The 27620-nt window shown below is 51.7% G+C and overlaps 11 protein-coding genes across 11 annotated transcripts; 6 read left to right on the plus strand and 5 right to left on the minus strand.

Annotated features, from left to right (window-relative positions):
* The first annotated feature begins 45 nt into the window (after nucleotides 1-45).
* Nucleotides 46-2700, plus strand: STEHIDRAFT_123038 (chaperonin GroL). The gene is made up of 4 exons (XM_007306177.1): nucleotides 46-298; nucleotides 353-403; nucleotides 683-743; nucleotides 800-2700. Exons 1-4 carry the CDS (start codon nucleotides 118-120, stop codon nucleotides 2316-2318), a joined length of 1812 nt encoding a protein of 603 aa, XP_007306239.1. The 5' UTR covers nucleotides 46-117; the 3' UTR covers nucleotides 2319-2700.
* Nucleotides 2701-3300: 600 nt separating this feature from the next.
* On the minus strand, nucleotides 3301-6644 carry STEHIDRAFT_132607 (nucleotide-binding domain-containing protein; the record flags this gene model as incomplete). Its single annotated transcript, XM_007306178.1, has 8 exons — nucleotides 3301-3357; nucleotides 4464-4594; nucleotides 4657-4676; nucleotides 4747-5768; nucleotides 5831-5923; nucleotides 5982-6246; nucleotides 6296-6371; nucleotides 6434-6644. 8 exons carry the CDS (start codon nucleotides 6642-6644, stop codon nucleotides 3301-3303), a joined length of 1875 nt encoding a protein of 624 aa, XP_007306240.1.
* Nucleotides 6645-7183: 539 nt separating this feature from the next.
* Nucleotides 7184-7590, minus strand: STEHIDRAFT_123039 (uncharacterized protein). The gene has a single exon (XM_007306179.1). The coding sequence runs from the start codon at nucleotides 7496-7498 to the stop codon at nucleotides 7334-7336; it is 165 nt and encodes a 54-aa protein (XP_007306241.1). The 5' UTR covers nucleotides 7499-7590; the 3' UTR covers nucleotides 7184-7333.
* Nucleotides 7591-7766: 176 nt separating this feature from the next.
* STEHIDRAFT_169952 (uncharacterized protein) lies at nucleotides 7767-10470 on the plus strand. The gene is made up of 4 exons (XM_007306180.1): nucleotides 7767-8622; nucleotides 8681-9363; nucleotides 9432-9891; nucleotides 9949-10470. The coding sequence occupies exons 1-4, from the start codon at nucleotides 7815-7817 to the stop codon at nucleotides 9990-9992; spliced, it is 1995 nt and encodes a 664-aa protein (XP_007306242.1). The 5' UTR covers nucleotides 7767-7814; the 3' UTR covers nucleotides 9993-10470.
* Nucleotides 10471-10817: 347 nt separating this feature from the next.
* STEHIDRAFT_123041 (uncharacterized protein) lies at nucleotides 10818-12469 on the minus strand. Its single transcript, XM_007306181.1, has 7 exons — nucleotides 12277-12469; nucleotides 12157-12217; nucleotides 11660-12094; nucleotides 11482-11602; nucleotides 11349-11390; nucleotides 11202-11290; nucleotides 10818-11144 (listed from the first exon to the last, which is right to left on the minus strand). Exons 1-7 carry the CDS (start codon nucleotides 12428-12430, stop codon nucleotides 11126-11128), a joined length of 921 nt encoding a protein of 306 aa, XP_007306243.1. The 5' UTR covers nucleotides 12431-12469; the 3' UTR covers nucleotides 10818-11125.
* Nucleotides 12470-12612: 143 nt separating this feature from the next.
* Nucleotides 12613-13940, plus strand: STEHIDRAFT_82047 (20S proteasome subunit). Its single transcript, XM_007305778.1, has 5 exons — nucleotides 12613-12673; nucleotides 12738-12891; nucleotides 12948-13114; nucleotides 13236-13410; nucleotides 13500-13940. The coding sequence occupies exons 1-5, from the start codon at nucleotides 12624-12626 to the stop codon at nucleotides 13800-13802; spliced, it is 849 nt and encodes a 282-aa protein (XP_007305840.1). The 5' UTR covers nucleotides 12613-12623; the 3' UTR covers nucleotides 13803-13940.
* Nucleotides 13941-14277: 337 nt separating this feature from the next.
* Nucleotides 14278-16207, plus strand: STEHIDRAFT_60534 (uncharacterized protein; the record flags this gene model as incomplete). Its single annotated transcript, XM_007305702.1, has 4 exons — nucleotides 14278-14558; nucleotides 14617-15249; nucleotides 15305-16057; nucleotides 16126-16207. The coding sequence occupies 4 exons, from the start codon at nucleotides 14278-14280 to the stop codon at nucleotides 16205-16207; spliced, it is 1749 nt and encodes a 582-aa protein (XP_007305764.1).
* A 1459-nt stretch (nucleotides 16208-17666) lies between these two features.
* STEHIDRAFT_112615 (uncharacterized protein) lies at nucleotides 17667-18546 on the minus strand (the record flags this gene model as incomplete). Its single annotated transcript, XM_007306182.1, has 3 exons — nucleotides 17667-17857; nucleotides 17929-18426; nucleotides 18492-18546. 3 exons carry the CDS (start codon nucleotides 18544-18546, stop codon nucleotides 17667-17669), a joined length of 744 nt encoding a protein of 247 aa, XP_007306244.1.
* A 1057-nt stretch (nucleotides 18547-19603) lies between these two features.
* Nucleotides 19604-21352, plus strand: STEHIDRAFT_158851 (uncharacterized protein; the record flags this gene model as incomplete). Its single annotated transcript, XM_007306183.1, has 7 exons — nucleotides 19604-19834; nucleotides 19954-20063; nucleotides 20129-20184; nucleotides 20399-20474; nucleotides 20529-20586; nucleotides 20651-20841; nucleotides 20905-21352. 7 exons carry the CDS (start codon nucleotides 19604-19606, stop codon nucleotides 21350-21352), a joined length of 1170 nt encoding a protein of 389 aa, XP_007306245.1.
* A 135-nt stretch (nucleotides 21353-21487) lies between these two features.
* STEHIDRAFT_158852 (uncharacterized protein) lies at nucleotides 21488-25302 on the plus strand (the record flags this gene model as incomplete). Its single annotated transcript, XM_007306184.1, has 5 exons — nucleotides 21488-21708; nucleotides 21844-21986; nucleotides 22145-22225; nucleotides 22284-22972; nucleotides 23788-25302. 5 exons carry the CDS (start codon nucleotides 21488-21490, stop codon nucleotides 25300-25302), a joined length of 2649 nt encoding a protein of 882 aa, XP_007306246.1.
* A 1485-nt stretch (nucleotides 25303-26787) lies between these two features.
* STEHIDRAFT_158853 (uncharacterized protein) lies at nucleotides 26788-27091 on the minus strand (the record flags this gene model as incomplete). Its single annotated transcript, XM_007306185.1, has 2 exons — nucleotides 26788-26861; nucleotides 26914-27091. The coding sequence occupies 2 exons, from the start codon at nucleotides 27089-27091 to the stop codon at nucleotides 26788-26790; spliced, it is 252 nt and encodes an 83-aa protein (XP_007306247.1).
* Between the last annotated feature and the right edge of the window lie 529 nt (nucleotides 27092-27620).

Below are 27620 nucleotides of genomic sequence, written 5' to 3' on the forward strand. Positions count from 1 at the left end.
TGAAAAAGGCGGGCGAACGCATCTGCACGAACGCGACGTCCACATCCAAACCTTTTCTTCTTGTTCTCGTTCTCTTCTTCTGTCTCCTTTCCCCCCTTTACCTTTCTCGAGCCTACCATGCATCGTCTCTCGTCGACTTCTTCGCGCTCTATCCGTCGCGCTGCTCAAAAAAGCGTCCTGAAGACGCAAACGCGAGGTGCTCACAAGGAGATTAAGTTCTCCAACGAAGGAAGAGCAAGCATCCTGAACGGCGTCGACGTTCTCGCGAATGCCGTTTCTGTTACTCTCGGTCCTAAGGGTACATTTTCTCTCGTCATGGCTGACCTCGACATTTGCTGACGTGTCCTCGCAGGTCGTAATGTGATCATTGAACAGAGCTATGGTGGTCCGAAGATCACGAAGGGTATGTTACTACTCTTAACTTCTTCGTGCCCTCTTTTCTGTTCCTTTGGGAAGTGGAAACTTGGACAGATAAAGCGTTGTCCTAGCTCTTCCTCGATAACACGTCGTCTGCGCGTTAATGGTCTTGCACTCTCACATTGGCTGCACGGTGCAATTCGTGGTCACTACATCCTTTGTTTTGTACTTCCCTCTGTTACAAGCGGTCGAATTTTCCCATGATTGCGACTCGCTGCACTTCTTTGTTTTGTCCTACTTTGGCTGACCAATCCCTGTTTCCTAGACGGTGTTACGGTCGCGAAGTCGATTACGCTGAAGGATAAGTTTGAGAACCTCGGTGCAAGGTATGCCGTCGTTCGTTGGGATTTACTTTTTTCTTTCTGATTATGAATACTCCTAGGTTGGTCCAAGACGTCGCTCAAAAGACGAACGAAATTGCCGGTGACGGTACTACGACCGCCACCGTGCTTGCTCGTGCCATTTACGCCGAGGGTGTGAAGAACGTCGCAGCCGGTTGCAATCCCATGGATCTTCGTCGTGGCTCTCAGGCTGCCGTCGAGCGGGTTGTCAGCTTCCTTTCTGCCAACACCAAGACCATCACTACCACCGCTGAGATTGCTCAGGTCGCAACCATCTCAGCAAACGGCGATACTCACGTCGGTAACCTCATTGCGCAGGCGATGGAGAAGGTTGGAAAGGAGGGCGTCATCACCGTCAAGGAGGGCCGTACCACTGAGGACGAGATTGAGATCACCGAAGGCATGCGCTTCGACCGTGGCTTCATCTCACCGTACTTCGTCACCGACGTCAAGGCACAGAAGGTCGAGTTTGAGAAGCCCTTGATCCTCCTCAGTGAGAAGAAGATCAGCCTCCTCCAGGATATTCTTCCATCGCTCGAGGCTGCCGCGCAAGCCAGGCGGCCCTTGCTCATCATCGCCGAGGACGTTGACGGTGAGGCTCTTGCCGCCTGCATCCTCAATAAGCTTCGTGGTCAGCTCCAGGTCGCCGCTGTCAAGGCTCCTGGCTTCGGTGATAACAGGAAGAGCATTCTTGGTGACCTCGCCATCCTTACCGGCGGTACCGTATTCACCGATGAGTTGGACATCAAGCTCGAGAGGGCGACCCCGGATCTCCTGGGTACGACTGGCGCCGTTACCATCACTAAGGAGGATACTATCATTCTCAATGGAGAGGGCGGCAAGGACGCCGTCCAGGCTCGTTGTGAGCAGATTCGCTCTCTCATCGCGGACCCTACGACTTCCGATTTCGACAAGACGAAGCTGCAGGAGCGTTTGGCGAAGTTGAGCGGTGGTGTTGCGGTCATTAAGGTTGGTGGGTCGAGTGAGGTCGAGGTCGGAGAGAAGAAGGACCGTTATGACGACGCTCTCAATGCGACTCGCGCTGCCGTCGAGGAGGGTATTCTCCCAGGTGGTGGTGTGGCACTCCTCAAGGCTTCTCTTGCCCTTGTCTCCTCCTCGCCCGGCGCACCAAACTCGGCCTCCTCCTCATCTATTGCCTCCAACCCGAACATCACCCCGATTCCCACTGCAAACTTCGACCAGGACCTCGGTGTGTCCATCATCCGCCGTGCTCTCACTCAACCCGCGCGTACTATCCTTTCGAACGCCGGCGAGGAGTCATCCGTCATCGTTGGGACCCTCACTGCAAACTACGGTGCGGCCGACAAATTCGCTTGGGGATACGACGCTAGCAAGGGCGAGTACGTGGACATGATCAAGGCCGGCATTGTCGACCCGTTGAAGGTCGTGAGGACGGCGTTGGTGGATGCTGCTGGCGTGGCGAGCTTATTGACGACAAGCGAGGCCTGCATTGTTGATGGCCCGGAGGAGAAGCCTGCCGGAGGGATGGGTGGTGGAATGGGTGGAATGGGTGGCATGGGCGGCATGGGCGGCTTCTAAACCATTCTTTTGGTTTGTTCCGTTCCCATATCACTGCTCTCATCTTTGGTCTCTTCATCACCGTTCAGCGCGGTGGCAAAAGTATCGTGTCACGTTCTTCTTTGTTCGGGTTCCTTGCTACCTTATTGCATCTATCACGTCCCTCACGCCCCCCACTCCCCACGGTCCGTTCTGCTGCATCTAACCTTGCTTCCGCACTTCGTCATCCATTATACGCGCTATGTTTTTTACGCTTTCATTCTATATCCGTACATACATTACTCACCGTGCACTTCTTCGTAGTCAAGTTTGACGTTAGGCTTTCATAACCACCACTCAGTCTCATATTGTCGTCTCACTACTCGCATGTACCGTTGAAATCGCAAGCTCAACGTTCACTCTCGTATACTTTGGCGACCCTGGGCGAGACCTCGTGCGTGTGAAGGCAGGAATCGTGGTCATGGACTCATCAGGGGTAACGTGGGTTGTGTTCGCGCGATGATCATGACCTATTTGAAATTGACAGTCGATTGAAAAGGCGAGGTGGTTGGATATTTCCCCACAGCCTCGCTCTCACGTCCCCGTCTGTCTCTTTCTCCTCTCCCCAACTCAAGATGCGCTTTTCCCTTGTCGCACTCTCCCTTCTCCCCGTCTACGCTGCTGGTAAGTCTTCCTCCTTCCCGCGCCCATCTATCTCCCTCTCATACCGCTCCTTCGGAATCTAGCCATCTCTATCACCGGTCCTTCCTCTAGTGATTACTGGTGAGTTTTTATTTCTGTGTGTTGAAGTTCAACTCATCCAACGCTCCTCGGACAGGGTGGCGGACACGAGCAACAACATCACATGGACGTTCCAAGCAAATGACCCGAACCCAGTGTCCATAATTGTGACCAACACGGACAATACGACACTTAATGGTGATTTCTCCATCGCTGAGTTCGTGAACGTCTCTACGATGGTGTGTCCCCAAGCTCTCCGGTTTGAACATGACGACTAACCTCCTTACCCTCCAATGTAGTCCTTCACGGTCACGAATGTCACCTTGCTACCCGGATCGAACTATCAAGTTGTCTTCGTAAATGCTATCAACACTACCCAAGTCTTCGCAAACAGCACCAACTTCGAAGTCAAACCCAACGGCAGTATGTCTTCATATTCAAACTATACTCGGTGTTATGCACGCTGACTGAACCCGGGCGTATCTTATCTAGCTGCACCAGCTGTCGTCTCCTCGTCTGCGTCTGCGTCTGGCTCATCCAGCAGTGCTACCGGTAGTGGTAGTTCCGGCTCAGCCAGCTCGACCTCCACCTCCGCTGCTGGAAGCAGCTCCAGCGCCAGTGCTGCTACGGCTCGCGCTGCCTTTGACGTCCGTGGGATGTTATACGCTGCCGGAGCCTGTGGTCTCGCCGCCCTTGCTGGTCTCGCCCTCTGATGAGGCCTGCCTGTTCATCAGCGCATCGTTCTAATCCTGGTCGCCATCGCCCACCCTACGGACGGACACATTGAGCATTCCCAGTGGCTCATTTCCTTTTCTTGGTTCCTCCTGTGTTCTTTGTTTGTGCTTTCCCTGTGCATCCGGTCGTCACTCTTTGGCAGTCTCTGCCTGTTCATTCTTTTCCTGTCGATAAATTTTGATTTGTCACAAAAGTTATACCTGTGCCTCAATACCCAGTCTTCGTTCTTGTCCGCCGTCTTGTTGTCTAATACCGTGCTCACGTACATACACATGCACAACGCGTCTCACATTGTTCTATATACCGCGGTCTGCTTGTTGAAACATGTACTTTGACATCCCTCGTTGCCAAGTATCGAGATGTGCCTTTGTGGAGCTGTGCCTATGGGCTCGAAGGCATCATTACCAGTAGCGATAGGTCCAATCAGATGTCAACGTTATTCGCCCATCTCCTGAGAATCACGACAACCATTTTACTGGGCTAAAGTAGAACTTTCGCGACAATTGTGTTGCATTGACTAGAGTATAAATAGATCTACTGGTTCCAAATTCCAAAAGTATTCAGCGAGGCGGGATCCTCGACCATGATCTTCGCGTTGTGAGAAATCTATGCCAAAATTCCCTCACGATCTTCCTTGCGCTACGATATAGGTCAGCCAACGACTTGCCGCAACGTATGAAAGCGTTATAAACAAATACTCACCATTCGCACACCATGACTTGCTGCTAGATACAACCTAAACAACCGCTGGCAGTCTTCATCGCCCTTGAACGGGTAGTCTGCACCGAGACGATATGCCGCCGCGAACCCCGACGTTACTGCGAGCTCGTGCATATTGAGGACTATGAGATATCAGCAACAGCTTCGACGTGAGACAAAGAATCGTGCTAAAAATTTTACTCACTGGACCAGGCACCGGCGTAACTGTTTGAGGAACGACGATAAATATTTACGGAGAATATAACTGAGAAAATAGGGAAGGTTCAAGACTCACTGCGTCCTCCTCTTCCCATTGATCCACATCATCCACGGTACCACGCCCGCATAGTGCTGCCATCGATGGCTCTGTTGCTTCCACCACTTCTCGTAGATTCTCTTCTCCTGCCTAATCTCCCCCTCCGTCCACAGCTGGCTGCTCCCATCCCTGTCCAAGAAGATTGTCTGGAACACATGATCCTCGAACTTAGGTTCATTATTTCCCTCCGGGTCGCTCCCCCTTCTCGCTTCTGCGCCTTCCGCACCCAGTTCCGAACGCTGGGCTTCTTGAACGAGCGCATCTCGTGAGCTGGCCTTCCCGCTGGACGCGTGACTATCGGAAATGCAGCTCGTCCCAGGGTTGCCGTCCGACTCCGCCCGTTCGCGGAGCACCTCTTCGATAGGGCCCGAGGGTTTCTCCCCACGAAACTGTGGCTGATAATGCGTGAGATCGAAGGACATTTCGATCTTGGACTTGTCTGTCGGATATTGCATGGTGTAATATAGGGGCCGGAAGTTCTTCTCGGCGAAACGGATGGACTGTTGATTCTCCGGGTTGTTCGAGTCTACCGCGAGGTCTTTGTTGAAGCCCGTTTCGTAGTACTGCAGCAAATGCAGGGATAGATCAACGAACGCCCTTTGAAGTTCTGAGGGGATGGCTAGACGTACTTTGCGCATGTAATCCGCGTCGTTATGCGTAATCGTCACATCCCACAAGTATTTGACATTCCCCAGCACCTTCTTCTCCATCCAACTCGGCCCAGCGGCCCCCTTCGTATTCAGCAACTTCAAACTCGTATCCGCATCGCATGCCAAGATCAATTCATCGAATGTCTCTAGTTGCGGCTGCGGTTCTTCGACTTTGGGGCGATTGTGGTCGGAGACTGAAAAGGAGGTAGAGGGTACGGGTGGAGGTCTATATTCAAGGACGACTTCACGTTTGTCGCGTCTGACAATGCGGGTGACTTCGTGTCCTAGCTTGAATGTAACGTTGCCGGTAGAGGTAGTGCGCCTTTCCCAAGCCTTATATGTATTTCCGAGCTATGAACAGCGTCAAAGATGGTTAACTCACGAATGACGGGATGGTAAAAACAGAGACAAACCTTTGGGAAAGCATACATCGTCGGGATGCTGGCGAGTAAACTATTCTCGTCAAATTCGAACAATCGCATGCTAGGATCCATAAAAACGCGCTCCTACGACCACGGGAGGAGGGGTCAGAGGGTGGCCGTTGAGGGTCAGAAATATACGTACAAGTATAGCACACGAAATATATGGCGTCTGATTCCCTGTCCCGAAGAAGAGTGCCACGAGTGGATATACCATTTTCTCTCCAAAGTCCTTTGAGAACCTGAAGAGCCTAAGCATCTTGTTGACGGGCATGACCGCAAACGGCACTTCAAGCTTCTTAATGATCTTGAGTACGCGGCCGAATTTCTTGATGTCGGATGAAAACTGGGCTGTCAGTTCAGAGGTAAAGACATTGGACCAGAAGTCTTCTCCTTTGCCGAAACTTATCCTGCCACGGGTATCAGACTGTGCTCCAGAAGATGGGCCAGGGGACGTACTGCATGCCGACGGAGGTTGGGGCAAAACCGAGCTCGCGAAACATGCGTATCGTGTTTGCAAACGCCGGAGAGCAGCCTGTTTTTATAAATATGCATTAGCACAGCGACACCAGTTGGTATGTCTTTTCAGAAGCTGACCTTGGACGCCGTCGTTGATATACGAGGCGCCGTATTTCTCGGGATCGATGTCAACGGACGTGGCCATGCCGCCAGGCTGTGGCTCCTTGTCGAAGACAGTGACTTGGAATTTATCTGGATGTCTGCTGAGAGCATAAGCGGCAGACATTCCAGATGCGCCGCTACCGACGATGGCGACTCGAGTGCGTTGTGTGGGTAAGGCGGGAGACATGGTGCGGGGTACAGAAAAAATCCGCCGTCGACGATCTCTTATACATGATTCAAAGCTGGAGGTAGATTCAGACGGACAGACAGAGTCTGAGACTGTGAGCGAGGCGCATCGTCATCGACGGTTGGCCGTACGGATCGACGCGCTCAGATTGAGTGAAGGATGAACTTGGCTGTCACGGTACCGCATCAGGAAACCTAACCCTATAGCCGGTCTGCTCCGTCGTCGGAAGCATCGGATGTCTCTGGCTGTGAGTGGACACGAGATGACATGTCCGGGCCGCCAGCATGAAATACTGTAGCGTCATCGAAAACGTTGTGCAAAGAAAACGAGGGGCTCTGACTCAAAGCAGGAGAACTGACAGAGATTGGCAAGTTGGGTCAAGTCGGAACTGTCGTCGGACGAGTATAAGAAGCAGCGGTTCACTTGAAGCTTCCCACAAGGGGATGTCAATTTAGGAGCGGGACGGAGGGATAGACAAAGGACGGGACAAGGATGAGAATGGGCGAGTCGCAAGACGGACGGTGAATGCCGGCAGCATAGTGTAGCGGGTATCTCGTTGCTCTATGCCTTCGTGCTGGGGAGTCACGTGTGGGTAAATCCGCACAAGTGGCGAGGCCTCTGGTTCAATTCTCACACACAGTGATTTATTCCAGATTCTCATAGGTCGAACCCAGCGCTGGTAGGTGGGTTTAGTGGGTAGTGGGGTTAGGGGCTCCTGAGAAGTTTAAACGCTTGCCGCTTGCGGCGCACTCCCGCCGGCTCTGCCCTGCGCATCCGTGGTTGTCGAAATGATGATTGGCCAGCCCCCTCCGAGTCCCACACTGTTCCGCCGGCCTAGCCGGTGGTTCGTGCATAAATGCATTCCCTCCTTTGGATCTGCAGGGTGATAACCCCTGCTTATCGACGTTGATCCCGTAACGGCTGCCATTCGCGATTGGTTACGGGGGAGTTACACCAAAAAAAAAAAAAAAAAAAAAGACGGACGGTGAATAAAGACCATTCAGGTTGCGCGTGAAAAAAACGGAGAACCAATGGGAAGGAGAGAGATGCCATATCGGGCCCCGGCTACGCCCGAGGGAGCTGAGGACGATATCATTGCACACTCTTACTCCCGACCACCGCTCACCACCGTCTCTCTTGCTCCCGCCCCTGCCCTCGCCGTCGTCGACGATGACTGCCTCTGGTCCACGGATTTCGTCGATCCAGAAGAGGCTCTATACTGTTCTTCCGCGCGGAGCCGCCACAGCGGCGAGCTCGCCCTCTTCCCCACCCTCATCTTCCCGCGTGCCCCGCGTTCGTTCCAATTCTGCCTCGGCCTCGTCGTCCAGATCGCTCTACACCGCGTCTCAGTCGTCCCTCTCAGGTCTCGCCTTCTTCGACGCCCCACCAGCACCCCCTGCATCCTCTCGTCCTGGCAATCCCATTGTCCTTTCTACTCCCCGTCTCCCCATACAGGCAAAAGCAGAGGCCGAAGCCCCTCCACATGGCCCCTCATCACCCAGCCATGCATCAAATTCATCTCATTCTTCCTCAAACGGAACCGGTCCGCCTCCGTCTTCAATAGCCCTTACTTCACCCCATTCAAATCCGTCCAGTCAACCACCCGCAATTCCCTCTTCGTCGCACCATAATCCCCCCAATTTCTTCCCATATGCCAACTTCTCCACCACGGGCGCAGACCCGTACGATCCTTCCTTTGACTCACATCCACCCGGGGCAACCCCCCAAGGCGCCAAACGCACCGGCAGGCATCGCTACCACTTCGATGTTGGCGCGTACGGAATTCCTAAAAACACCAGAGGCTCCGTTGTCTCTGGGAGGGACGGTCGTGGCACGGCCGCTCACTGGGCTTCCTCTTCGCCCGCTTCTCGTACCACGGACGGCCTTGACCTAGCTGTTCAGGTCGGTGAAGATGCTTATTTCGTCAGGGAAAATGCGATGGGTGTAGCGGACGGTGTTGGTGGCTGGTCGCGATCGAGTAAGTCGATGTCTACCAATCCGGAGCAACCACTTCTCACATGCGTCCTCGATTGTAGAACTTCCCTCCAGGGTCCCCTCAGACCCATCGCCCTCTGCATTATTTGCGCGCCGTCTAATGCACTTCTGTTCCTCCGAGATTTCGACCGCGTGTTCATGTCCAGAGATCGGTCCTACACCGCCAACCTCCATTTACTTTCATGAGCCAGCTTTGTCAACACCCTTCTTCCCTAACATCTCGAATTATGGTGCTCCGTGGAATACTCCTGCGCCACCAGTGGCCGTCTCCGACCTACAAGCTGTCCAGGAAGAAGACGATACCCTCGACGATTTGGAGGAAGGCCTCGATGTGCTCATGATCCTCGAGCGAGCCTATGAGCAGGCCCTGAAGGCTCATGTCATTCCTCCAGCCTCGACTTCGCCACCATCGAGCCGATCGCACACACCACAAGACCCAGAACCTCTCATGACCGGTTCTTCGACTGCCCTCCTCGCTGTTCTTGACTCTGCACCTCCTGCATCCCTTCCCACACCTGCGCCATCTGTCACGATCCAGCCGTCTAGTACGGTGCCCACGCCGTCTTCGGCACAGGGAGTGCCAACACCGGCATCTCCCTCAACGGCAAGATCGGACGATGCTGACTGCGATGCGGTCATCCGGATTGCTCATCTAGGGGATTGCATGGGCATGCTGGTCCGCGATGACGAGATTGTATGGCGGAGTGAAGAGATGTGGTGGAGTGTGCGTGTTCTTCTACTCATACTTCTTCCGCACCACGGACTGATCAAGCTCGAATGCACCACGCACAGTTCAACACACCTCTACAGCTCGGCCCAGCCTCGAGGACGCCACCTTCATCCGCTCAAGTAATTACACTACCGGTCCGAGCAGACGATATCCTCATCCTGGCCTCGGACGGATTGAGCGATAACCTCTGGGACGAAGACGTCCTCGACGAAGTTAGCCGCTTCCGCAAGGCGTTTCTTGCCCCTTCGACCAAACGTACTCGTGAGACGTCGGAGTCCGGATTACCTGCCTCAGTGACATCGCGGACGGCTGGTTTGTTGGGGAGGAGGACTTTGGCAGGGATGTTGAGTGAGGCGTTGTGTTCAAGAGCTAGAAAGGTTTCGGAAGCGAAGGGTGGGAAGAGTGCAAAGTTGGATGCGCAGTGCTTCAAGGACCAGACATCGGCCATCCTCGAGGAAGAGGTGCCGTTTGCAAGGAGAGCCAGGGAGGAGGGCAGGACGTTCCGAGGAGGCAAGACTGATGGTGCGTCTCTCTCTCTCATGAACCGATCAAGCGCGTTAACCGATCTTTGGCCAATAGATATCTCGGTACTAGTCGCCGTGATTTCACCAGCGGAGTCGTGATGACCAGACTCATTGAAGTCGAGAGAGCCCACACTAGATGACTCTTCAGGAACTTGCATATCACCGGTGGACTCCGCTCTCTCTCTATATATTTTTTTTCGTTTCTCCATGTACTTTCCGTTACACCGTCCACAATCAGGCTCAAAAACTCCGCGTAGCGATCCCAGCGGACAGCCTTTCTCTTTTGTTTTTGTTTTGTGTTGTCTGATTCATTCTTCGTCTCCTCGTCTCGTCTCCTCTTTACCTCTCCCGGTTATCGCGATTTGCATACGAGCCACGATGGTCCGCGCTACACAATCATTGTCCACGACCTGTACACGTCACCCTGTCACATCCAACGTCCTCTAACTTTACATCTATCATTACAGTCATATCTCACTACCGTTTGTCTCTCGGCCTATGTCTCTTCTCTGTTACGCTACTTTGCTCATTTTACAGTCTGTACAACATCTCGTGTCGCATATGCATCTCCTTCCTCCTATAGCTCGGGATCTCCCTCCATGGCTCTATCTTTGTATGTATATATTCTCGGTGATGGATCCTGAGGGTCATTGATAAGTTTGCTGCTCCGATATCTCGAAAAACTCCCCTGCTAGAGCGGCACACAGTTCAACCAACCACAATCAATACCATATTTGGTCCGGATTTGTTCGCCACTGCAATGGGGCACTTGCCACTGTCGGCGAACGTCTTGGAAGACGGTGTTGTCTGTAGTGGAGTCCCAACACTGAAACTGACAGAGACGACGCTGGAGATCTCATATCCCTGCCACTCATACTCTACTACCATCTCTGAACTGGCCTCAAATCCGAAGCAGTCATTGTCCGTACTTTCATTTCCATATATCATACCACACTAATGTAGCACACATACAACGTGACGTTCATGCGATATCATTTCCTCGGGGAATCATATAAGAGTAAAGAAGAAGTCTCAGCGAAGAGAGTGAGAAACAACTCAGGGGATCAATATGTCGCATACTGTAACAAGAGTCCGACAGAAATTCGAACGGAGTAGAGAAAAAAAGCATGAGAGACAACACGGGCGTATAGAAAGAAACGTATGCATGGAAGTGCAGAACAGGACTATACAGCACCTACCCCATTCAAGTTCACTGCAGCGTCCTGGGCGCCTCAGTGGTCGCGAGACTTCCTGATGATCGTAATTTAGAGATTATCGAATGGTCGAATTGACGTAGATACTACGAACCTGTATTCTCCTTCGGCAGCAACGCTCAATTCCTCAATCTCCCCTTGCACGCCTGAGAGAGCCTCGGCCGCGGCGGCGAAGTACATCAACTGGAAGCGGTCAATTTTCATCAGCCACCAGGCAAACGTGACAGTCTAGAATACGAACCTGGGCTTTGACGAGCTCGTTCAGGTTCTTGATGGGCTCGGGCTATAGGGGCGAAATAATCAGTATCAGACCAGTGAGCGCACAGACATGGAGGCAAGCGATCAGCTGAATCGTGGGCGGAATTGCGACGTACGTTATCGAGCACGGCCTTCATGAGAGTGATGGCGACCTCGGTCTTTTGCACGAGATCATCCTCCGCATTCTCGACTTCAAGACGAGCATGCTCCTGTTTGGTGGGTGTGGCATTCTTCAAGCTATTAAATCGCAGGTGGTCAGTATCAACATGAGCAGTGGAAGGGAAAGTTACATACGTCTGCTTAGCCGCATCCAGTTCCAAGCGGCTAACCCGAACGGCCTGCCTAGCTTTCATGGCGACAGTAATGCTGGTGGCCAGAGTCGTCTGCCACGGCGCCAAGAAGTTGTTCTGAATTGTCGCGTCGTGAGTCTCCCTCGCGGAAGCAATCTTCTCCCAAGCCTGGGCGTACTCAGCGAGCGCCCTGCCGAGTTTGTCTTCGGCGCCGAGAGTGTGAGCGGCGGTGGTAGCGGCACGACCCAATGCATGAGGAAGAGTCTTGTGCTGAGCGGCCAGAGGCGCCGTTGGAGTGGGTGTAGGAAGGTTTGTGCCCTTGAGGTTGGTAGCAGCGAAGGAAGTGAGATTGTGGCCGATTGTGGTACCGAGTTCCGCGATAGACTCCTGAATCTGTGTGGGGTAGTCGTACGTCTCTGCTTCGTAGACCTTGGTGATCCTGGATAAAACTGGGTCAACAAAGCGCAGTCAACGTCAACAAGAGCGGGGGTTTGATCTCACTTGAGGATAGTGAGATGGGTGTTGCGCAAGGCATCGACGCGAGCCTCAAGATCCTTGTATTCTACATATAAACCAGTAGAATGAGTACACAAAACCCGACAGAGAGTATGATAAACGGACCCTGAGGAAGTTCAGTAATCTCTTCAGCAGATATTTGGCCGAGGCGCTCCCTAGTAGCCTGAACGGATGAGTTGAAGCCCTTGGCGAACTTGTTAGCGGATTGCCCAATATTGAGCCCCGCAAAAGATGTTTGGAGTTTGTTCCAGCCTTCCATGGTCGTCGAGTTATCTCTTGTCGTGGGGGATGGGGTGGAGGGAACGTCGAGGTCAATGGTCGAGGCGGTGTTGCACGAGCGTTGCACGTCCATTCCAGGCGTATGACGTAATCAGGCCAACCCCGCGGTCACGACGCGCATTACGCGTCGGGTCGAAAGGCGTCCCATCTCTACTTGCATACGTACCCTCATCATGGCCTCTACATATCGCTCAGCTGGTTTCGACTTCTCTAACCAAGTCCGGTGGGTGTCTACTGTGCTCTCGGGCTTTGGATGAAATATTCACGTCTGCTTTCTCCTTACATAGCAATTCCTTCTTGCAAGGGAAAGGCGTCGGCGTGCCTAAGGCCACCAGCACCGGTACTACAATCGTCGGCTGCCTGTTCAGGGATGGAATCGTGCTCGGTGCGGATACTCGTGCTACAGAGGGAGAAATTGTAGCCGACAAGAACTGTGAAAAGGTGCGTGGCTCTCACAACAAGCCCAGTTCAATTCGCCACACTGACGGAGTCCTAAGATCCACTACATAACAGATAGCATTAGATGCTGTGGCGCCGGCACCGCTGCAGACACCGAGTTCACAACTGCCCTTATCTCATCCAATATGGAGCTTCACACCCTCTCAACCGGCAGGAAGCCAAGGGTAGTCACTGCCATGACCATGCTTAAACAGATGCTTTATCAGTATGTCTGCATTATTTAACCTCTGCACCTCTGCTAGTTTCCGCGCTCTCTCCTATATTCCATGGATCGTTGCCAATATATTTGTGATCGTTTCGTCTGACCATGCCCTGACGCCCCACAGATACCAGGGCCAGATTGGTGCAGCACTTGTCCTTGGAGGCGTGGACGCCACCGGGCCTCATCTCTTCACGATCCACCCACATGGCTCAACAGACAAGCTGCCATACGTGACTATGGGATCCGGCTCGCTCGCTGCCATGGCCGTCTTCGAGTCTGGTTGGAAACCAGACATGTCGGTACGTCCTTTCTCACGGTGCCACTTGAATAGTTTCCCTTGGCTTTTGAGCTACGCTCATTCATTTCGACTGGTTTGTGCCGCATGTAGCGCGAGGACGCTCTTGCAATTGTCACTGCTGCTATCTCTGCTGGTATCTTCAACGACCTTGGCTCAGGATCCAACGTCGACGCCTGCGTCATCACAGCGAACTCTACCGAGATGCTCCGGAACTTCGTCAAGCCCAACGAAAGGGCCCAGAAAGAAAGAAGATACAAGTTCAGGGAGGGAACGACTGCTTGGACTGCGGAGAAAATCAGGAGTCTAGTGGTCGAGGAGAAGACGATTGGGTTGGGAGGAGGCGTTGGGCAGACCGAGATGAGGGGGACCGGGGAGGAGATGGACACAAGCTGAACGGTGACACTGTAATTGTACCTGGGAACATGGCATCCACAAACGCAATGGTTGTACGATTTTGTTCTTGTGCCTTTGTGTCTGGACCATCACTAGACAATATGTACAGCTGAGTACGCATCTCGCGAATTGGCATCGCCCATCACTGGCTGTCATCAGAGTTTGCGATGCAGAACACAGATATGCAGGCGAAAAACTCTTGTGAGTGCGAGTACAGTACAGGATCCTCGAAAGAACTGTGTTTTTGATAACGCACCGTTTCCACCGCCATAGTGGACGTCGAATGGCGGGACCTAGAGGACATGGAAATCGTCCTGACTCTCCAACACTAAATGTCATTTGATGCACGTGACACGCGCGTCCAACGCGGCGCGCCGCGCGCTTCAGAGTTCTCAGTTCTCCTCTCCAAGTCCGCTCAAGCCTTGTCATCACTCAACTCGTCCTGGGCGACATCGCCTTGCCTTGACCTTACCTGATGGCATTCCTGTTTCGACGTCGAAATGCGACCAGGATTATCACTGTCGCTTCCCTTGTGCTGCTCGCCAAGGTCATCTTCACTTCGCCCCCTCCTGCGCAGACCCAAGAAATACAGGAGCAGAACGTACTTGACTTGGTATCCCGCTCCGACAATGTTCTCGACGTCCGTAGACACAAGTTTCTTCAGACGCGCATGGGAAGGGACGAGGGTCAGGACATATTCTCCGACATTGTGATGAATGGTGTGGACGATTATTGGGAACGATTTCAAAAGCCTTAGTTCGTGCCAAAACAACATGATATCGTACCTGCTACTGACCAGAATGATACGAATTAGCATAATAGGCAAAGAAACCGCCCACATGGATGCTCAAGGTGTCATGACGTCGATTGAACAGCTATTCTCGCTCAACGGCTGGGTCGCTGCCCTGTGTCCGACGCTTACTCGACCATTCGATCAGAACAAGCACGAAGACGCCTACGACGACATCATATCCAAAAATCACCTTTACTACGTTGCCATTATAATTCATTCCGCGGACCACTTCCTCGTAGACCAGCTCGCAGTTATCGTGCAACTTGCTAAGCGATTTGGTCCCTCAAACCTTTTCGTCTCCATGCTTGATTACGACTCCACGGACAGTACTGCGACATTAACCGACTTGAGCGAGGCAGTCCTTACGCTCCTCGGCGTCCCATTCAGGATCAGAAGAGTCCCTGGTATGACGGAGGACCCACTCATGGCTTATTATCCACTAGAGGAGGCACACACCCGTAATCTCGCCCTAGAGCCTCTGAAAGAGCTTTGGTTAAAGCGGAAAATCAAGTTCCACAGGGTAATATGGCTCAAAGGTTTCACGTGTCCAAACGATATTCTCGAGACGCTCAAAGTGAGCGAGGTAAATGAGGCGGCTATGGTATGCGGGATGGACTGGGCAGAGCATAACGGCTTCTTCATTTTCTCGGATCGGTATGTCCCGCATCATCATCTCTCGAGGCTCCTTCTGATCTAAGAGGGTGTTCAGCTGGCGAACGCGAGATATCAACGGCGACCAATTTCGTCAGTCGAAGTCTTCTTCAAAGCCAGACGCTGTCCCTCCTCGAGATGCCGCTGGCGCTCAGCGCTATTCCCAACATCTGCCCTTCCAGGTATTCTGTTGCGAATCTGGTACACACGTCGTCGATCCCGCCCAATCTTATTACGAAGGCATCTCGTATCGCGCGGGATCTGATTTCCACAATACGACCTCCAAAGAAAGCGCAAAGGAGCGAGACCCAGATGCGCCATGTCTAGACAGTAGTCAGGCCTGGTTTTGTAGGGATTTATGGGCATCGAAGGCGAGGGCTGGTATGAAGGACATGAGCAGAGATGAACCTGATGGGATAAGGGTCGGAAAACGTGCTGCTGAGGATGTAGTGGAGGTTGACGAGGCGGCCGACGCCGGAAAGGAGGGCATCGGCCATAGGCAAGTTGCCGAGGAGGCGGATGCAGATGCAAACGCAGGATCAGACTACGATGCCATGCCAGACTCCGACGTTCCTCTTGAGGACGCACTTCCACCGCCCAGGTTCAGCATAGCCAATTCCTTATTTCCACCAGCGAGGATTCTCGTCAATCCGCGGTGCGTGACGACGTACGCCGGTGTCAGCCACACGCAACTTGCTCTCGACTTATTTGGGGGGCCGGAGAGAGAAGCTAGGGTTAACGAAGGAGTGAGGAAGTATCAATTAGAGGATTGGGAGGGTGCACCCGAAAGTTTTGTATGCCAAGAACAAAGGTATGTATGATTGCATCTTCGTTTTGACCACTTCTATTTCCTTTCTAATCGACCCTTCTTTATTACAGGCAAACTGGAGGGAGGAAAGCAACTAAAACCCAGAGACGTTTGGGGTTCTCAATTCATGAGGAACTTGAGAGAGAACCATGATCAGGTGCCACATTATTGGACATTTTGATGAATCTGTTTTTCTTATATTATCCCTATGATCATAACTCTAATATTGTATAAGGTTGGCATAAGGCCCATCATGATTACAGCTGTTTGCAGTACTCAAGGCGCAGCGCGGATTTTTTCCCAGAAAGAACCGTTTTGCATTTTCGGAGAGTATATCACCTGTAACACCTTCAAAATGTTGCCCAAACATTATATGAGCGGACACCCCTTGCGAATACAAAGACAACCATGTTCTCAAAAATCCAGCCAGTTCATTTTGTGGTTTGCTACGGCTCGAAGTGTGGCCCAGAACTGTAACTTTGTGCATGTTCAGCTTCCTGGACTGTCAGAAGATTATTTTGTCTATTCTTCTCATTGAAATCAATGTAATAGTATATTTTTCGTCAAGGGGGTCGCGAAGCGACGCCAAAATACACGAGGTCGAATTCCGACGTCTTATTGGGCACGGAGAATTGTCCCGATTTTTTCGGAATCTCAAAGTTCAAAATTGATCCGGGGGGGTAAATTTTGTGGATATCTGAGAATATCCGCCTTGAATATTCTGACATTTTTTACGATTTTTCCTCGCTCCTGTAAGCCAGTCCCAGTTTCTCGAGGACGGGCACCCTAACTACCTACGTAATAAAATTACTATATATAGTAGTAAGTTCCCAGCCAATTCCCTTTACAGGCAGGTGCTTCGCACGGTACCCCCGTAGTGGTCGCTTCGCTCCCGCGACCCCCTTGTTTTTCGTATACCGTGCCCTTTGTTTGACCAAAAGCAAAAGCCAGCAAATTGAGAAAGAGGTGAAACATAGCTGAAACAGTGCTATATATGTCACACTTTTCAACACCAATACAAGCTCAAAAACTGTGAGGATATTCTGTGCATATACTGAACATACTGTGAGAATAACTGTAAGCCACGCCGGTACCTTGAGGTTATACCGTGAGAGAACCAGACCAGATGGTAAGATTCCACAGATAGACTACGTAGGTACAAAAGTGACTGGGGCTCCCCAAGGTGAGGAAGCCCCGTTAAATACTACGAGATATGACAAATACTGTATCATAACCACATGCACACCAGAGATACGACAGACCGTGACTACGGCCAAGAAAGATAAGGTAGTATCTCTATCCATCTCCTCAATACCACCAGATACAAGAGCACAAGTAGTTCAACTACTGAAGACCTTACGGCACGGGTCTCGGAAGACTCTGTGGGCCTTACACCTGCCCTCTCCAGCAAAAGCCATGGGCGAGAGCAAAACAAGAAAAGAGAAAAGAAATCAATCAAGAAACGAGACAAAAAATGAGTATCTTCAAAACTGAAAGATATAGTCCAGACTCCATGTGGGCTACAATGTGTGACTCCACTGATGTGAGAGATTAATAGTATGTGTAGGATGCATGATCCACAAGGGTCATACATCATTGGAACATCCATCCTCTACCTCCACACCTTCCTGCCCTTCCTCTTAGGCCTCCATGTCTCCGGTTCCTGCTCGGCCTCTGCGACATCCTTGTCCATCTCCTGTAGTGTATCCTCCATTATCGGCTCCTCAATAGACGGACCCGCTTGCTCTTTGTCCGCGTCAACGTCCATGTTAGCATTTGCCTCCACAGATGGTGACAACACTCCTGCCAAAAATGTGTCGGCAGAGGTAGTAGGGCTGCGAGGGCTGTCGAGGTGGTGTCTGGAGCGGGCACACTGATGTCAGTGTTTGTGGCATCGGGCATGCCTTCGGGGTTGCTTTTATACTGCCCCAGAAGCTCCGTAGACATGAAGGGAGCCACCAGTGTGTTGTCAGACAGCAAGGGTAGCTCCGTGTATGATAGGGCGATGTTGTACCACATCTGCAGGTCGAAGAAGTGATCTTCGCAGTTATTCATGGCTATGTAGCACTTAACGAACTCCTGCACCCAATGGACAGAGTTGTTTGGCTCTTCCAGTGTAACCCCACAATGAGCAAGGAAACAAAGTACTTTGTCCTGCTCGATATCGGGGTTCACCGGGCAATGGTAATTGCACTGCTTATGGCCAATGGTGATGTGCTTTGCGTTGAGCAGGGTGTTATAAAAACCGGGTTGCATCATGATTTTTGCAATGAGCAGGAGGAACTTCCTCCTAGTTTGCTCGGTGACCGGTCCTGAGCCTTGGTGGTGGCCGCTGCATATGTTGAGTCGGCTGTAGCACACCGACGAGCGGACTGAGGACACACAAAATTAATGCCGTCATCATTCTTAGATTACACAATCCCACAAGAGATTATACGTTTGGCATTTGGGAAGGCATCCTTGACCCGGATGTTGTAGTTCGTCCAGGCCATATGAACTGAAAGATCATTATATGCCAGGGATTGTTTCGGAGGTTTGCCACAGGTGAGTCAGGTGGCCTTGATCTGCAATTTTATGGCAGCGAAATGGTCACCAGTAGCTGCTGACAAAGAGCCCGCGGTGGATTAATCTTCCAGTGCTCTCTCCCTAGCCTTATCCTGGTTTCTCTAATTCTGGATAGCCCAGATCTGCCATGTCGTCTTTTTCTCGGACTTTGTTCTCTGCGCTTGCGAGACAAAGGCACGCATCAATTTGATTGCGCCTCCTCGTCTCGCTGCTGGAATGGATGTATTGTGGGCCCAACTATTGGCTCTTTTACCTTGCTTGCAAGGTCCCTGGACATCCACAAATCATGGGAAGAACAATACAGCATCAACCAGTGTTCCCCAGCACTCCCGTCATTTGCTGTCATTTTATGCTTCAAGGCTTGCGTTGAATACACATTCTTATCCTCTATGTTTTTTGCTCCAAAAGCAGCTTCAAGAATGTTTGCTCTGATGATATAACCACCATAGTCCTGAGATTTCTGGGTGTAATTGGGCTGCCCACTATCTCCATTGCTTGGTCTACCAAATCAGCTGTCTTGTCTGCTAGAGCCCAAAACTCTTCTGCATGGTCACGGTGTCTGTTCAAGAAGGGTTTATTGTCAAAACTCCAAACTAACCAAACAGTCAATCCCCAAGAGCTCTATGACAGTACTACATTCCAGTCAATGTGGCTGAGAATTGGTGTGGCATGTCAATTTGTGTGGCTCAGTACAACGAGCATATACATTTGCATGTAACAAAGCACGGCCATTGACCCATCTCCCCAGTCTCAATGATATCTGCAATGTTGATAACTCAGATATTAGTTGACCGAAGTACTTTGTTTTACTTCGTTAATGAGAAATTGTGCACATAGCAAAGTATATATGTCAAGCAAGGTGTTCGGCGACAAAGTTGACACTTCTCCAGTGCAAAGAGTCCACTGCCAAAATATTAATAGCTCTTTATAAAGAGCATGGGCTGGTGGGTATTCTGGCTGGGAAAATGAGGTCTCTACGTATCCATGTATCTGCGTGCTCTCTCCACCTGCCCTCTCCGCATATCTGTGAGCCCTGTCAACCCGCCCTCTCTGCCCTCAATCCCTCCCGCACTCCCCCCCTCCACCCTCAACGCGTCTCTGCACACCCTCTCCCCATCTCCGCATATCCGCCCACCCTCGACACGCTCCCATGCACCCCTCAACATGTTCCGCACATCCATCCCACTCTCCGGTTCCCTCGCCATCAAGCTCCCGGTCAACACCCTCTGCAAGCCCCAGAGACCTATAGATTGAGCCCACAGGTCCGAGCATAGGATAAATGTGTCGTGTCTCCTTTGCCGGCTCTGAGGCTCGGTTTTTTGTCACTTTGGCAGTACTTCCGCCCCTCAAGACTCACTTTCGCGCTCTATGTGCCTCCATCCATTTTAGGGGGTTCTGACACCCCTTTCGCGCCGGTTTTGACACTCTTCGTGTCGAGGGGTTGGTGCTTTCTTCTTTTTATTGGTGTGTTTTCTCTGGTCCTTCACCTTAGTTATTGTACTAACTCAGTTTCCTCAACATTTTTCAACTCATCATCATCATCGGCTCCTTCTCCAATGATTTCCGTGAGTATTTTCTTTACTTTTTTTTGTCTCAGTTATCATACTGACATCGTTTCCTTGATGTTTCCAATTTATTATCCGCTTATAACATGCTTTTGGTGTTCTTCTACTCGTCATTGCCACCGTCCCCATCCTCGACGATTCCCGTGAGTTCCTCTCCTTGAGTCTATGTCATAAAATTTGCTCACTCTTTGATATTCCTCCTCTGTTTTGCCAGTGTTCCAACACATCCATCGCAACACGTTCGTGCTTGACGGCTGCTCAAGACCTTCCTTCGTTTTTCCGTTCCTTAGGTACGTCTTTTGCTCTTCCTCGTCGTGCATATCACACTGATTAGATATTCACAGTATCTCTCTGTCATGTCGACCACTCCCTCAAGCTCTTCCACACCTCCACTCTATGATGGTAAACTATCTCATTTATTCTTTTTTGTTTCTGTCCTGTACTCATCAATGATCAATTGGGATAGCCGAAATGTGGAATACCTGGCTCGTCGCCACCACGATTGTCGACCTGTCTTGAGTTGAAAGCTCAGCGTGAGGCCAGTACATTGAAGGCAAAGACAAAACTGAAGCCGGAGCTTCTCGTCCACTTCAAGCATGCCCTCCCAGATGGTCCTCTCATACTATGCCACCCCGGTGAAGAGCTGGAGCTGATCAAGTGCCACCATACCGCCATTAACGAACCCAATGTTGGGTAGGCCACAATCTATCTTTCACGGAGGCTTTCCAAGCGCGAAAAGAAGGCCAAGAAGCAGGAGAGGTTGAAGAGGTTGAAGGTTTCTGGAGTGACAGTGGAGGATCTTGAGCTCGCTACACTCGAGAGTGATACTGATGAGGAGATGGAGGATTGGGACTTTTATGGTGAAGATCCTCCTGAGAACTTTGTCCCTGCTGCACCAAAGGCACCAATACCCTCCCAGCCCTTCGTCATTCCCCCTAATGTTGCCCCGATCCACTTATGCTATCCTGCTCGTGCGCCACCGAATAGCACTGGCCGTGTTCCACTTCCGATGGAGGTTCGGTACTCAGGCTATGTGTATGTGGACCAAGTGACCAACATTCTCTGTGCCAATACAACTTACGTGCCAATTCTTCTATCTTCTGAGGATTCCATAATCTATGTCAATGGCTACTGGGGTCGCAAGGACACTTTGCTGTACCCCCAATGATTCGACCACCACGCACCTTGGCTCCTCTATATCCCCATCTCCCACGAAGTTCTTCGACAACCTTTTCTTCACGAAAATTGGCGCAACCTCTGAACTGGAGGCATGCTTTGTTCGGGGATGAATTCGACGCCTCTCATGTCACCTCTTGAGAGTATTCTGGGCCCGCTTCGCAAGAAGGGTAACTCGATGAGGCAGACAGTTCCGAAATATTTGCGTCTGGTCCTTGAGCGTCGCACACCATTAAACCGTGATGTCCGCGAGTCCGATCTCCCTTCATTCATCCTCGAGCGAGAGTTCCAGTTCTTCCACAAGCTTGTGGCGGGTGTTTATGGCTGGGAGCAGTTCATGCTGGTTATGTGAGCTCACGAGCGTACCATGGTCGAGCTGAACGCATTCCTTTTCTGGGCGCAGGATGTTGAGTCATACCCAAAGTGTGGCTGTGATCATAGTTTGCGCTCTTTACGCGGGTCCATCTTTTCTACGGTTGACAGCGACATCTTCCTTGCTTTTGCCCACATGACTGCCCCGGTTTATCTCACCTCTCCGGAAATTCCTCACTCTGATCCTCCATTTCTGAAGTTGGATTGGTCTCCTTGGCGTAATAAGGTCGCAGTTAAGAGCATAGCTACAAGCGGTAAGGCTTGGTGTTTACTTTCTTCGTGCTCTTACTGACAGTATATATATTTTTAGATGATTGACAGAAGCTCGACAAGATCTTCTATCCGCCTCGTGGCTCGGATGGCTTGGCTTTCAAATGGGAGGCTTGAGGTGTAGCCGTTTGCACTGATCCAGCAGCACCAACACCCCAGCTTTTTAATCGCAACCAAAACATTCAGAAGAGGCAGGCTAACTTGCAGCTGGAGAAGCTTTATGGTATGTATTTTTTTTGTTGTCTGTCTAGTGATTTATCTTAACTTTGAGTTGCTCTTAGCTTCTAATCGGACAAGAAAGGCTCCGAAGGACAACAATATCATGCAGCTCCTTAATCGCCCCAAGGATCCTGAAGCGTTCAACTCCAATCTCGCTTCTGCTGCGAAACACTCCAAGTTGCCCGACTGGTTTCCTCATCCGTACCCCGGCTACGAGAACCTCAAGATCTACGTCTCTTCCTCGACCTTGAAGCCTAAGAAGGCTGCGCAGACCTTTTGGATGTCACCTTTCGAGATTTTCCTCTGCGGCAACAATCCTGAAATGATCCTGGCTCAGTGGAAGTTATTGATCATGTTTCGTGGCAAAATTCTCAAGCACCCTATCCTCTCCCTCCGTGATCCCGCGGTCCACCCACTCACCAAGAAAGAATGGTGTGCCATCTCTTCCGGTGCCGAGTTCCGGTTCCAGTGGCCAAAGGAGGAATCCTTCCCCGCCTTCGGCCCTACTCACTACTGGCATGCGGATCTCATTCCGCTTTTCAGCACAGAGGCTACCACTAATGCCAAGGAGGCGGTTCATACACTGGGAGATAGAGCACGGGTCATCCTGCTGGATATGCTCAGCTGTAATTATGAGGTGGATGTAATTGACTGGGAGAAGGACTGGAAGCTCAAGATCGGTCTTGCTCTCCTATTTGCTGAACTCGTATTAGGAATGGCCGGTTATGGACAATTTCTTTTCTTTTCTTTTGTATGTCTCGCCACACTCGCCACACTCATTTCTTTCTCCCTTTTACTTTACTTTTCCCTTTCCTTTTCCCCACCCATTTATCATCCCCTTACGAAGTCCCCATGACATCACGACCCTCATGACACACCTACGGCATCCTGACGACCTTTACGATTACGCGTCCCCCACGGACTCGCGGACTCCTGGTACGCGTCACCCCTGGCTTACGCGTCCCTTTCCTTTTCCATCCTTTACCTTCCCTCCTCTACGATGCGGCTCCCCTCCACTCTCCTTCCTACTCGACGCGCGGCCCTTCGTCATCCCCATCCATTCATTCTTACGGACTATGACTTGATACGCATATGCGTCCCCCGCTTACGCGTCCCCTTCGTCATGGCTTACGCGTCCCTCCCAGCTTGGGTATATAGGTAGAATAGTCTGCATGTACATACCCCAGCTTCGAGATCGTCAACTCCTGGACGAACAACTCAGAACAGAGGCTCACTCCTCTTCATCCTCACGTCTTCACGTCGCTGCTAGTGTAGTCAACTAGTCCTTTGATCTCGCGCTGGGGGCAACCTTCCGGGTGAATCTTAAGGTAACCAGGCCCGACATTTATGGAAGCCACTGCCTCGGAGCTCTCAATCGTCCCCGTCGGTACGCTAGTGTGTTGAGCTAGCGCGCGGACACCCCACCCACTCTTTGAGAGAACCCCACGTTGCCAGGGAGGCTTACCCAGGATTGGGCGTCATCTCGTCCGGCCGTGACATTATCTCGAAGCTCCACCTCCCTCTCTCCAAACCCTCCTTTGCCTGCCGACTGTCTGTAGGGGCTAGAACATTGGTGAAGGGAAAGCCAACCCGCACTCCTCTGCGGACGACGTGTTACGGTCATCGTACGTTAGCCACGACCCAGCTCTTTCATACACCGAACCCCACAACTACCGCCTGGAAAGTGTCACGGAGCAAGCCCCAGGTACCCACGTTGTGACCGCATCATCCCCATCTACACTACTACACCTTTCTATGCTATCGGACCCCTCTACCTTTAAAGAACTCGCACATCTTTTCGCTCAACCCCCCCGAACCTTCAACTCCGCGTTTGGAGCCCGGCGCATCCAACGCTGGGTAATCGACAACTTCTTCTCTGGATCCCCACGCGCAGCCCTCAGGGGCCAAGAACTCTCCAACAGAAACGAACCCCCCATCTCCTACGATAACCACCCCAACTTCACTCACTGCTTCTGCCCCAAGCACGTCATTCACAAACCTCAGTGCCCCTTCTACTCACCACCAACCCCGCCTGATATCCCCTCTCCCTCGCCGAGCGCTCAACTTCAATACCCCCCAAGCCCCATCCCCGACTCTGACACTGAGCTCCCTGACGACTCTGCCTTCGACCCCAACTTCTCATTGGACGGGTTCTCCGACAATCTCATCCAGACACACTCCCCCACCCCGAGTCGCTACACCACACCCTTCGAGCAACCAACTCGATCTCTCGTACCCTACTCCCTATCTCTTTCCTCCTCACCTGAGGAATCTCCCACAACTCTCTCCCCCTCCTCGTCACCAATCCAACTCCCCTCTACCTATACCACCCCGGATCTCCTTCTCTTCGACTCCCCCCTTCCATCACCAACAAACTACACCGACTCCGGTCTCCTTGAACCCCTCGACACCGAGAACATACCAAGCCCAAGGAGTTCAAACAGACGTCTTCGTTCCACGAAGAAACAGAAACCCCTTTCTCTATCTCCAGCAGAACGGAAACGCAACTACCAACACTACTACGGGATCAGGGAACCAGATCTCGCAGGAGTTGCAGCGGCAACGACTTCCCGAACCCTCATCGATGAACTCCCTGACTATCCAGACCACATGGAACACCGCCTACAACGCCCTCTCCCAAGCAGAACAGGAAAGGAGAGAGCCACATCCCAGGAGACGGATACAAAGGAACAGGCACGGAAGGGACTCTTCCAATTCTACCACTCTAGTGGACGACTCGACGAGATTGAACACCTTCTCTTCGGTCTTTCAGCCACAACCCTTGACAACCTCGCCGCAGACCACCGCCCCGAGACCCATTGCAACTGCTCCATCTGCCTCCGAGCTCGTAACCGCTTGGCAGACCCGACTCCCAACCAACCCCAGGCATCTACTTCCGGGTCCGGATCCCCTCCCCTTCCCGAGCTACCCCTCTCTGCAGGCGCCACAGGCTTCGACTACCACATCAATCCAGACAACGATTCCAATCTCATTCTCCTTTCGCCCCAGGAGTACCGAGAGGCCGTTGCAGCCGAACACAGATACTTCGGCTCCTCAGGTCGGAATAGTAACTCTCTCTGAACTCGTGGCCGTCGCCTTCCTCGCAGTCATCAACGACTACACCGACTCTCCACTCTCCACCCCTCTCCGATCTTTTACTACCACCCTTACTGCTACCGCCTACCTCGCATTAGGAACCCGTACCCGAACCCCCTTCCATGTCATGACCGTCCTGACATGGCCTATTTGTTTTTCTTCATCTTCCTCTACCTTCCTTCCTCTATCGCTCGTGACCCGGTTCCCTCTCCCCTCTCCTCTCTGTTGACTCGTTTCCTACGGATGTCCGGACTATATTTACAGACGCTTACGCGTACACCCATGCCTCTCCGCTCTCCCGGCTTTCACTCTATTCTTGTACTATTACTCATTCTGCTTACCCTGCGCTGACGCGTCCTCTCCTTGGCTTACTGATCCTTTTCCCTTGCTTACTGATACTTTGTTCCCATGCTTACGCGTCTCCTTTCCCACGCTTACGCGTCCCTTCCCCTTCTACGTATATATACTTTGGGTACTTCCACCTTCACTTTCCCTTAACCTGATCCGCCTCTTAGTCACCCGGTACAAAGACACTTGTCTACCAGCCCACTGTTGCACTTGGTACGGTTACCAACTCCAACCTCGACTACACCTACTTGGTCTATCTCCACGCCCACAAGGCTCCTTGGAATATACTCGTTATCTTGGTTCTCTCTCCATCGTTCGGCACACCCCGCCAAACTCGAGTGCAGACTAGACTTCCGGTCGCCCATCTCTTGATCACGCCACCAGCCGCGATCTTGACCTAGGAACCACCCTTCGGATACTACCCACGTAATCCGATCTCACGTAACCCAGCATCTAGGGTTTTTACGTTCGGCCTTAGCTGCTCATCTAAGCAACACAGCTTAGAAGTCCGCAGTGGTCGCGACATTCCAACTCCTTTTAACTATCCTCTTTCTTATCGCCGTCCACCTCGCCAGGGCATGCCACGAGTACCGAAACCCGTGAGTACCTGCGACGAGTATCCATCAGGCACAATGCCGAGTACCTGTATTCGCGGATACAGATATTCATTCCCACGGATACCTCCCCGGATACAGGTGTAACAGGGAGCGGTAGCAGGTACCTCCTACGCGTACTCGTGTCGGATGTCACTATAAGAGCTCATTTCAGAGGATTAGAACAGACAGAAAATATATTGATCTCAGGGAGACACAAAAATAATACAAAGCGAGAGACTGTTGAAGTCCAAAGAGAGAAGGACTGTTGAAGTCCGGAGAGAAAACTGTTGAAGTATGAAAAGGAAAACTGTTGAAGTAATAAACGAGAAAAGGTAAACACTAGCAGCACCCACACCCCTACTCGACAACCTGGACATCGATATCGGACTCAATAGCCTTACCCTTTCCCTTGTTCGACCGCTTCGGCTTATCACGGAGGCCCTCAAGCAACTCGGCTTCATCTAAGACTCCGGGAATACCTAGCCTCAGCCAAGAACCGACGATTGTGGCGGCACGAACACTCTGATCAGATAGAGTGGCGAAGCTTCAAAACGGTGAGGCCTCCACGGGAGAAACCAGTCTCAAGGTCTGTTGAAGCAGCTGCAGTAACTAGTGAGTGCCTGACGAATATTTCGATGAATAAAAAGCTCACCAGGGCAAGAGAGGACATCAAGAGCCATGCGAGCAAGAGGGGCAGTACGGGGAGTGGTCGAGAAGGAATTCCAGTACCCAATAGGATCATCAGTGGGTACCAAGGGAGAATTGAGGTACTCTTCAAGAACATCGGTTGGCTCCAAATGGCCCATGTTCACCAGAGCCAGCAGCCTCATTATAATGAGTCACGGTAGTACCGTGAAATCACATTATAATGAGTAGCGGCAATCCCGTGGGCCCTTGGTGGGCCCCTCATTATAATGAACACCCCTTGCAGACCTCTGCCTGTACCGGCCAAATTGGGCCAGCTGTCAATATGTGATATATTATTTCTGCTGTAAATCATAAAAGCAGTATGTTGGACATCCGAAAAGAGATATAACTGGGTAGATACTTTGTGCTCGGAGGTGTGGCACAAGTATGTTCATCCTAGGTGTGGCCCAGCTGTAGTGATTTGGATTTTGGGTGGCCGGGTAGGGTCTAGGGGCGGGTTGGGGACGGGGTAGGGGTTCCTAGGACCGGGATGGGATGCTGGGATGCTGGATAGGGGGTAGGGAAACATGTAGGGGGTAGTAAAAAATAGGTAGCAGGGTGGTAGGGTGCTGAATACATGGATTAGGCGTGTTTTATGGTAGTTTTGGCTACTAGGGACATTACTGGGTGTACCGGGACAGCAGTAGGTGCAATAAAAATCGGGGAAAATCA

This window comes from Stereum hirsutum (assembly GCF_000264905.1).
Source record: "Stereum hirsutum FP-91666 SS1 unplaced genomic scaffold STEHIscaffold_10, whole genome shotgun sequence".
Classification (NCBI taxonomy): domain Eukaryota; kingdom Fungi; phylum Basidiomycota; class Agaricomycetes; order Russulales; family Stereaceae; genus Stereum; species Stereum hirsutum.

What these genes read in the sequence shown, in the direction of transcription:
- STEHIDRAFT_123038 (XM_007306177.1), top strand. Translation starts at nt 118, where the DNA reads ATGCATCGTCTCTCGTCGACTTCTTCGCGCTCTATCCGTCGCGCTGCT. An exon ending in TGTTACTCTCGGTCCTAAGG is followed by an intron (nt 299 to 352) that starts GTACATTTTCTC and finishes GTGTCCTCGCAG; the next exon opens with GTCGTAATGTGATCATTGAA. An exon ending in TGGTCCGAAGATCACGAAGG is followed by an intron (nt 404 to 682) that starts GTATGTTACTAC and finishes CCTGTTTCCTAG; the next exon opens with ACGGTGTTACGGTCGCGAAG.
- STEHIDRAFT_123039 (XM_007306179.1), bottom strand. Translation starts at nt 7,498, where the DNA reads ATGCACGAACCACCGGCTAGGCCGGCGGAACAGTGTGGGACTCGGAGG.
- STEHIDRAFT_169952 (XM_007306180.1), top strand. Translation starts at nt 7,815, where the DNA reads ATGACTGCCTCTGGTCCACGGATTTCGTCGATCCAGAAGAGGCTCTAT. An exon ending in GTGAAGAGATGTGGTGGAGT is followed by an intron (nt 9,364 to 9,431) that starts GTGCGTGTTCTT and finishes CACCACGCACAG; the next exon opens with TTCAACACACCTCTACAGCT. An exon ending in CCGAGGAGGCAAGACTGATG is followed by an intron (nt 9,892 to 9,948) that starts GTGCGTCTCTCT and finishes TTTGGCCAATAG; the next exon opens with ATATCTCGGTACTAGTCGCC.
- STEHIDRAFT_123041 (XM_007306181.1), bottom strand. Translation starts at nt 12,430, where the DNA reads ATGGAAGGCTGGAACAAACTCCAAACATCTTTTGCGGGGCTCAATATT. An exon ending in GATTACTGAACTTCCTCAGG is followed by an intron (nt 12,218 to 12,276) that starts GTCCGTTTATCA and finishes GTTTATATGTAG; the next exon opens with AATACAAGGATCTTGAGGCT. An exon ending in ACGAGCTCGTCAAAGCCCAG is followed by an intron (nt 11,291 to 11,348) that starts GTTCGTATTCTA and finishes GACCGCTTCCAG; the next exon opens with TTGATGTACTTCGCCGCCGC.
- STEHIDRAFT_82047 (XM_007305778.1), top strand. Translation starts at nt 12,624, where the DNA reads ATGGCCTCTACATATCGCTCAGCTGGTTTCGACTTCTCTAACCAAGTC. An exon ending in CTTAAACAGATGCTTTATCA is followed by an intron (nt 13,115 to 13,235) that starts GTATGTCTGCAT and finishes GACGCCCCACAG; the next exon opens with ATACCAGGGCCAGATTGGTG. An exon ending in GTTGGAAACCAGACATGTCG is followed by an intron (nt 13,411 to 13,499) that starts GTACGTCCTTTC and finishes TGCCGCATGTAG; the next exon opens with CGCGAGGACGCTCTTGCAAT.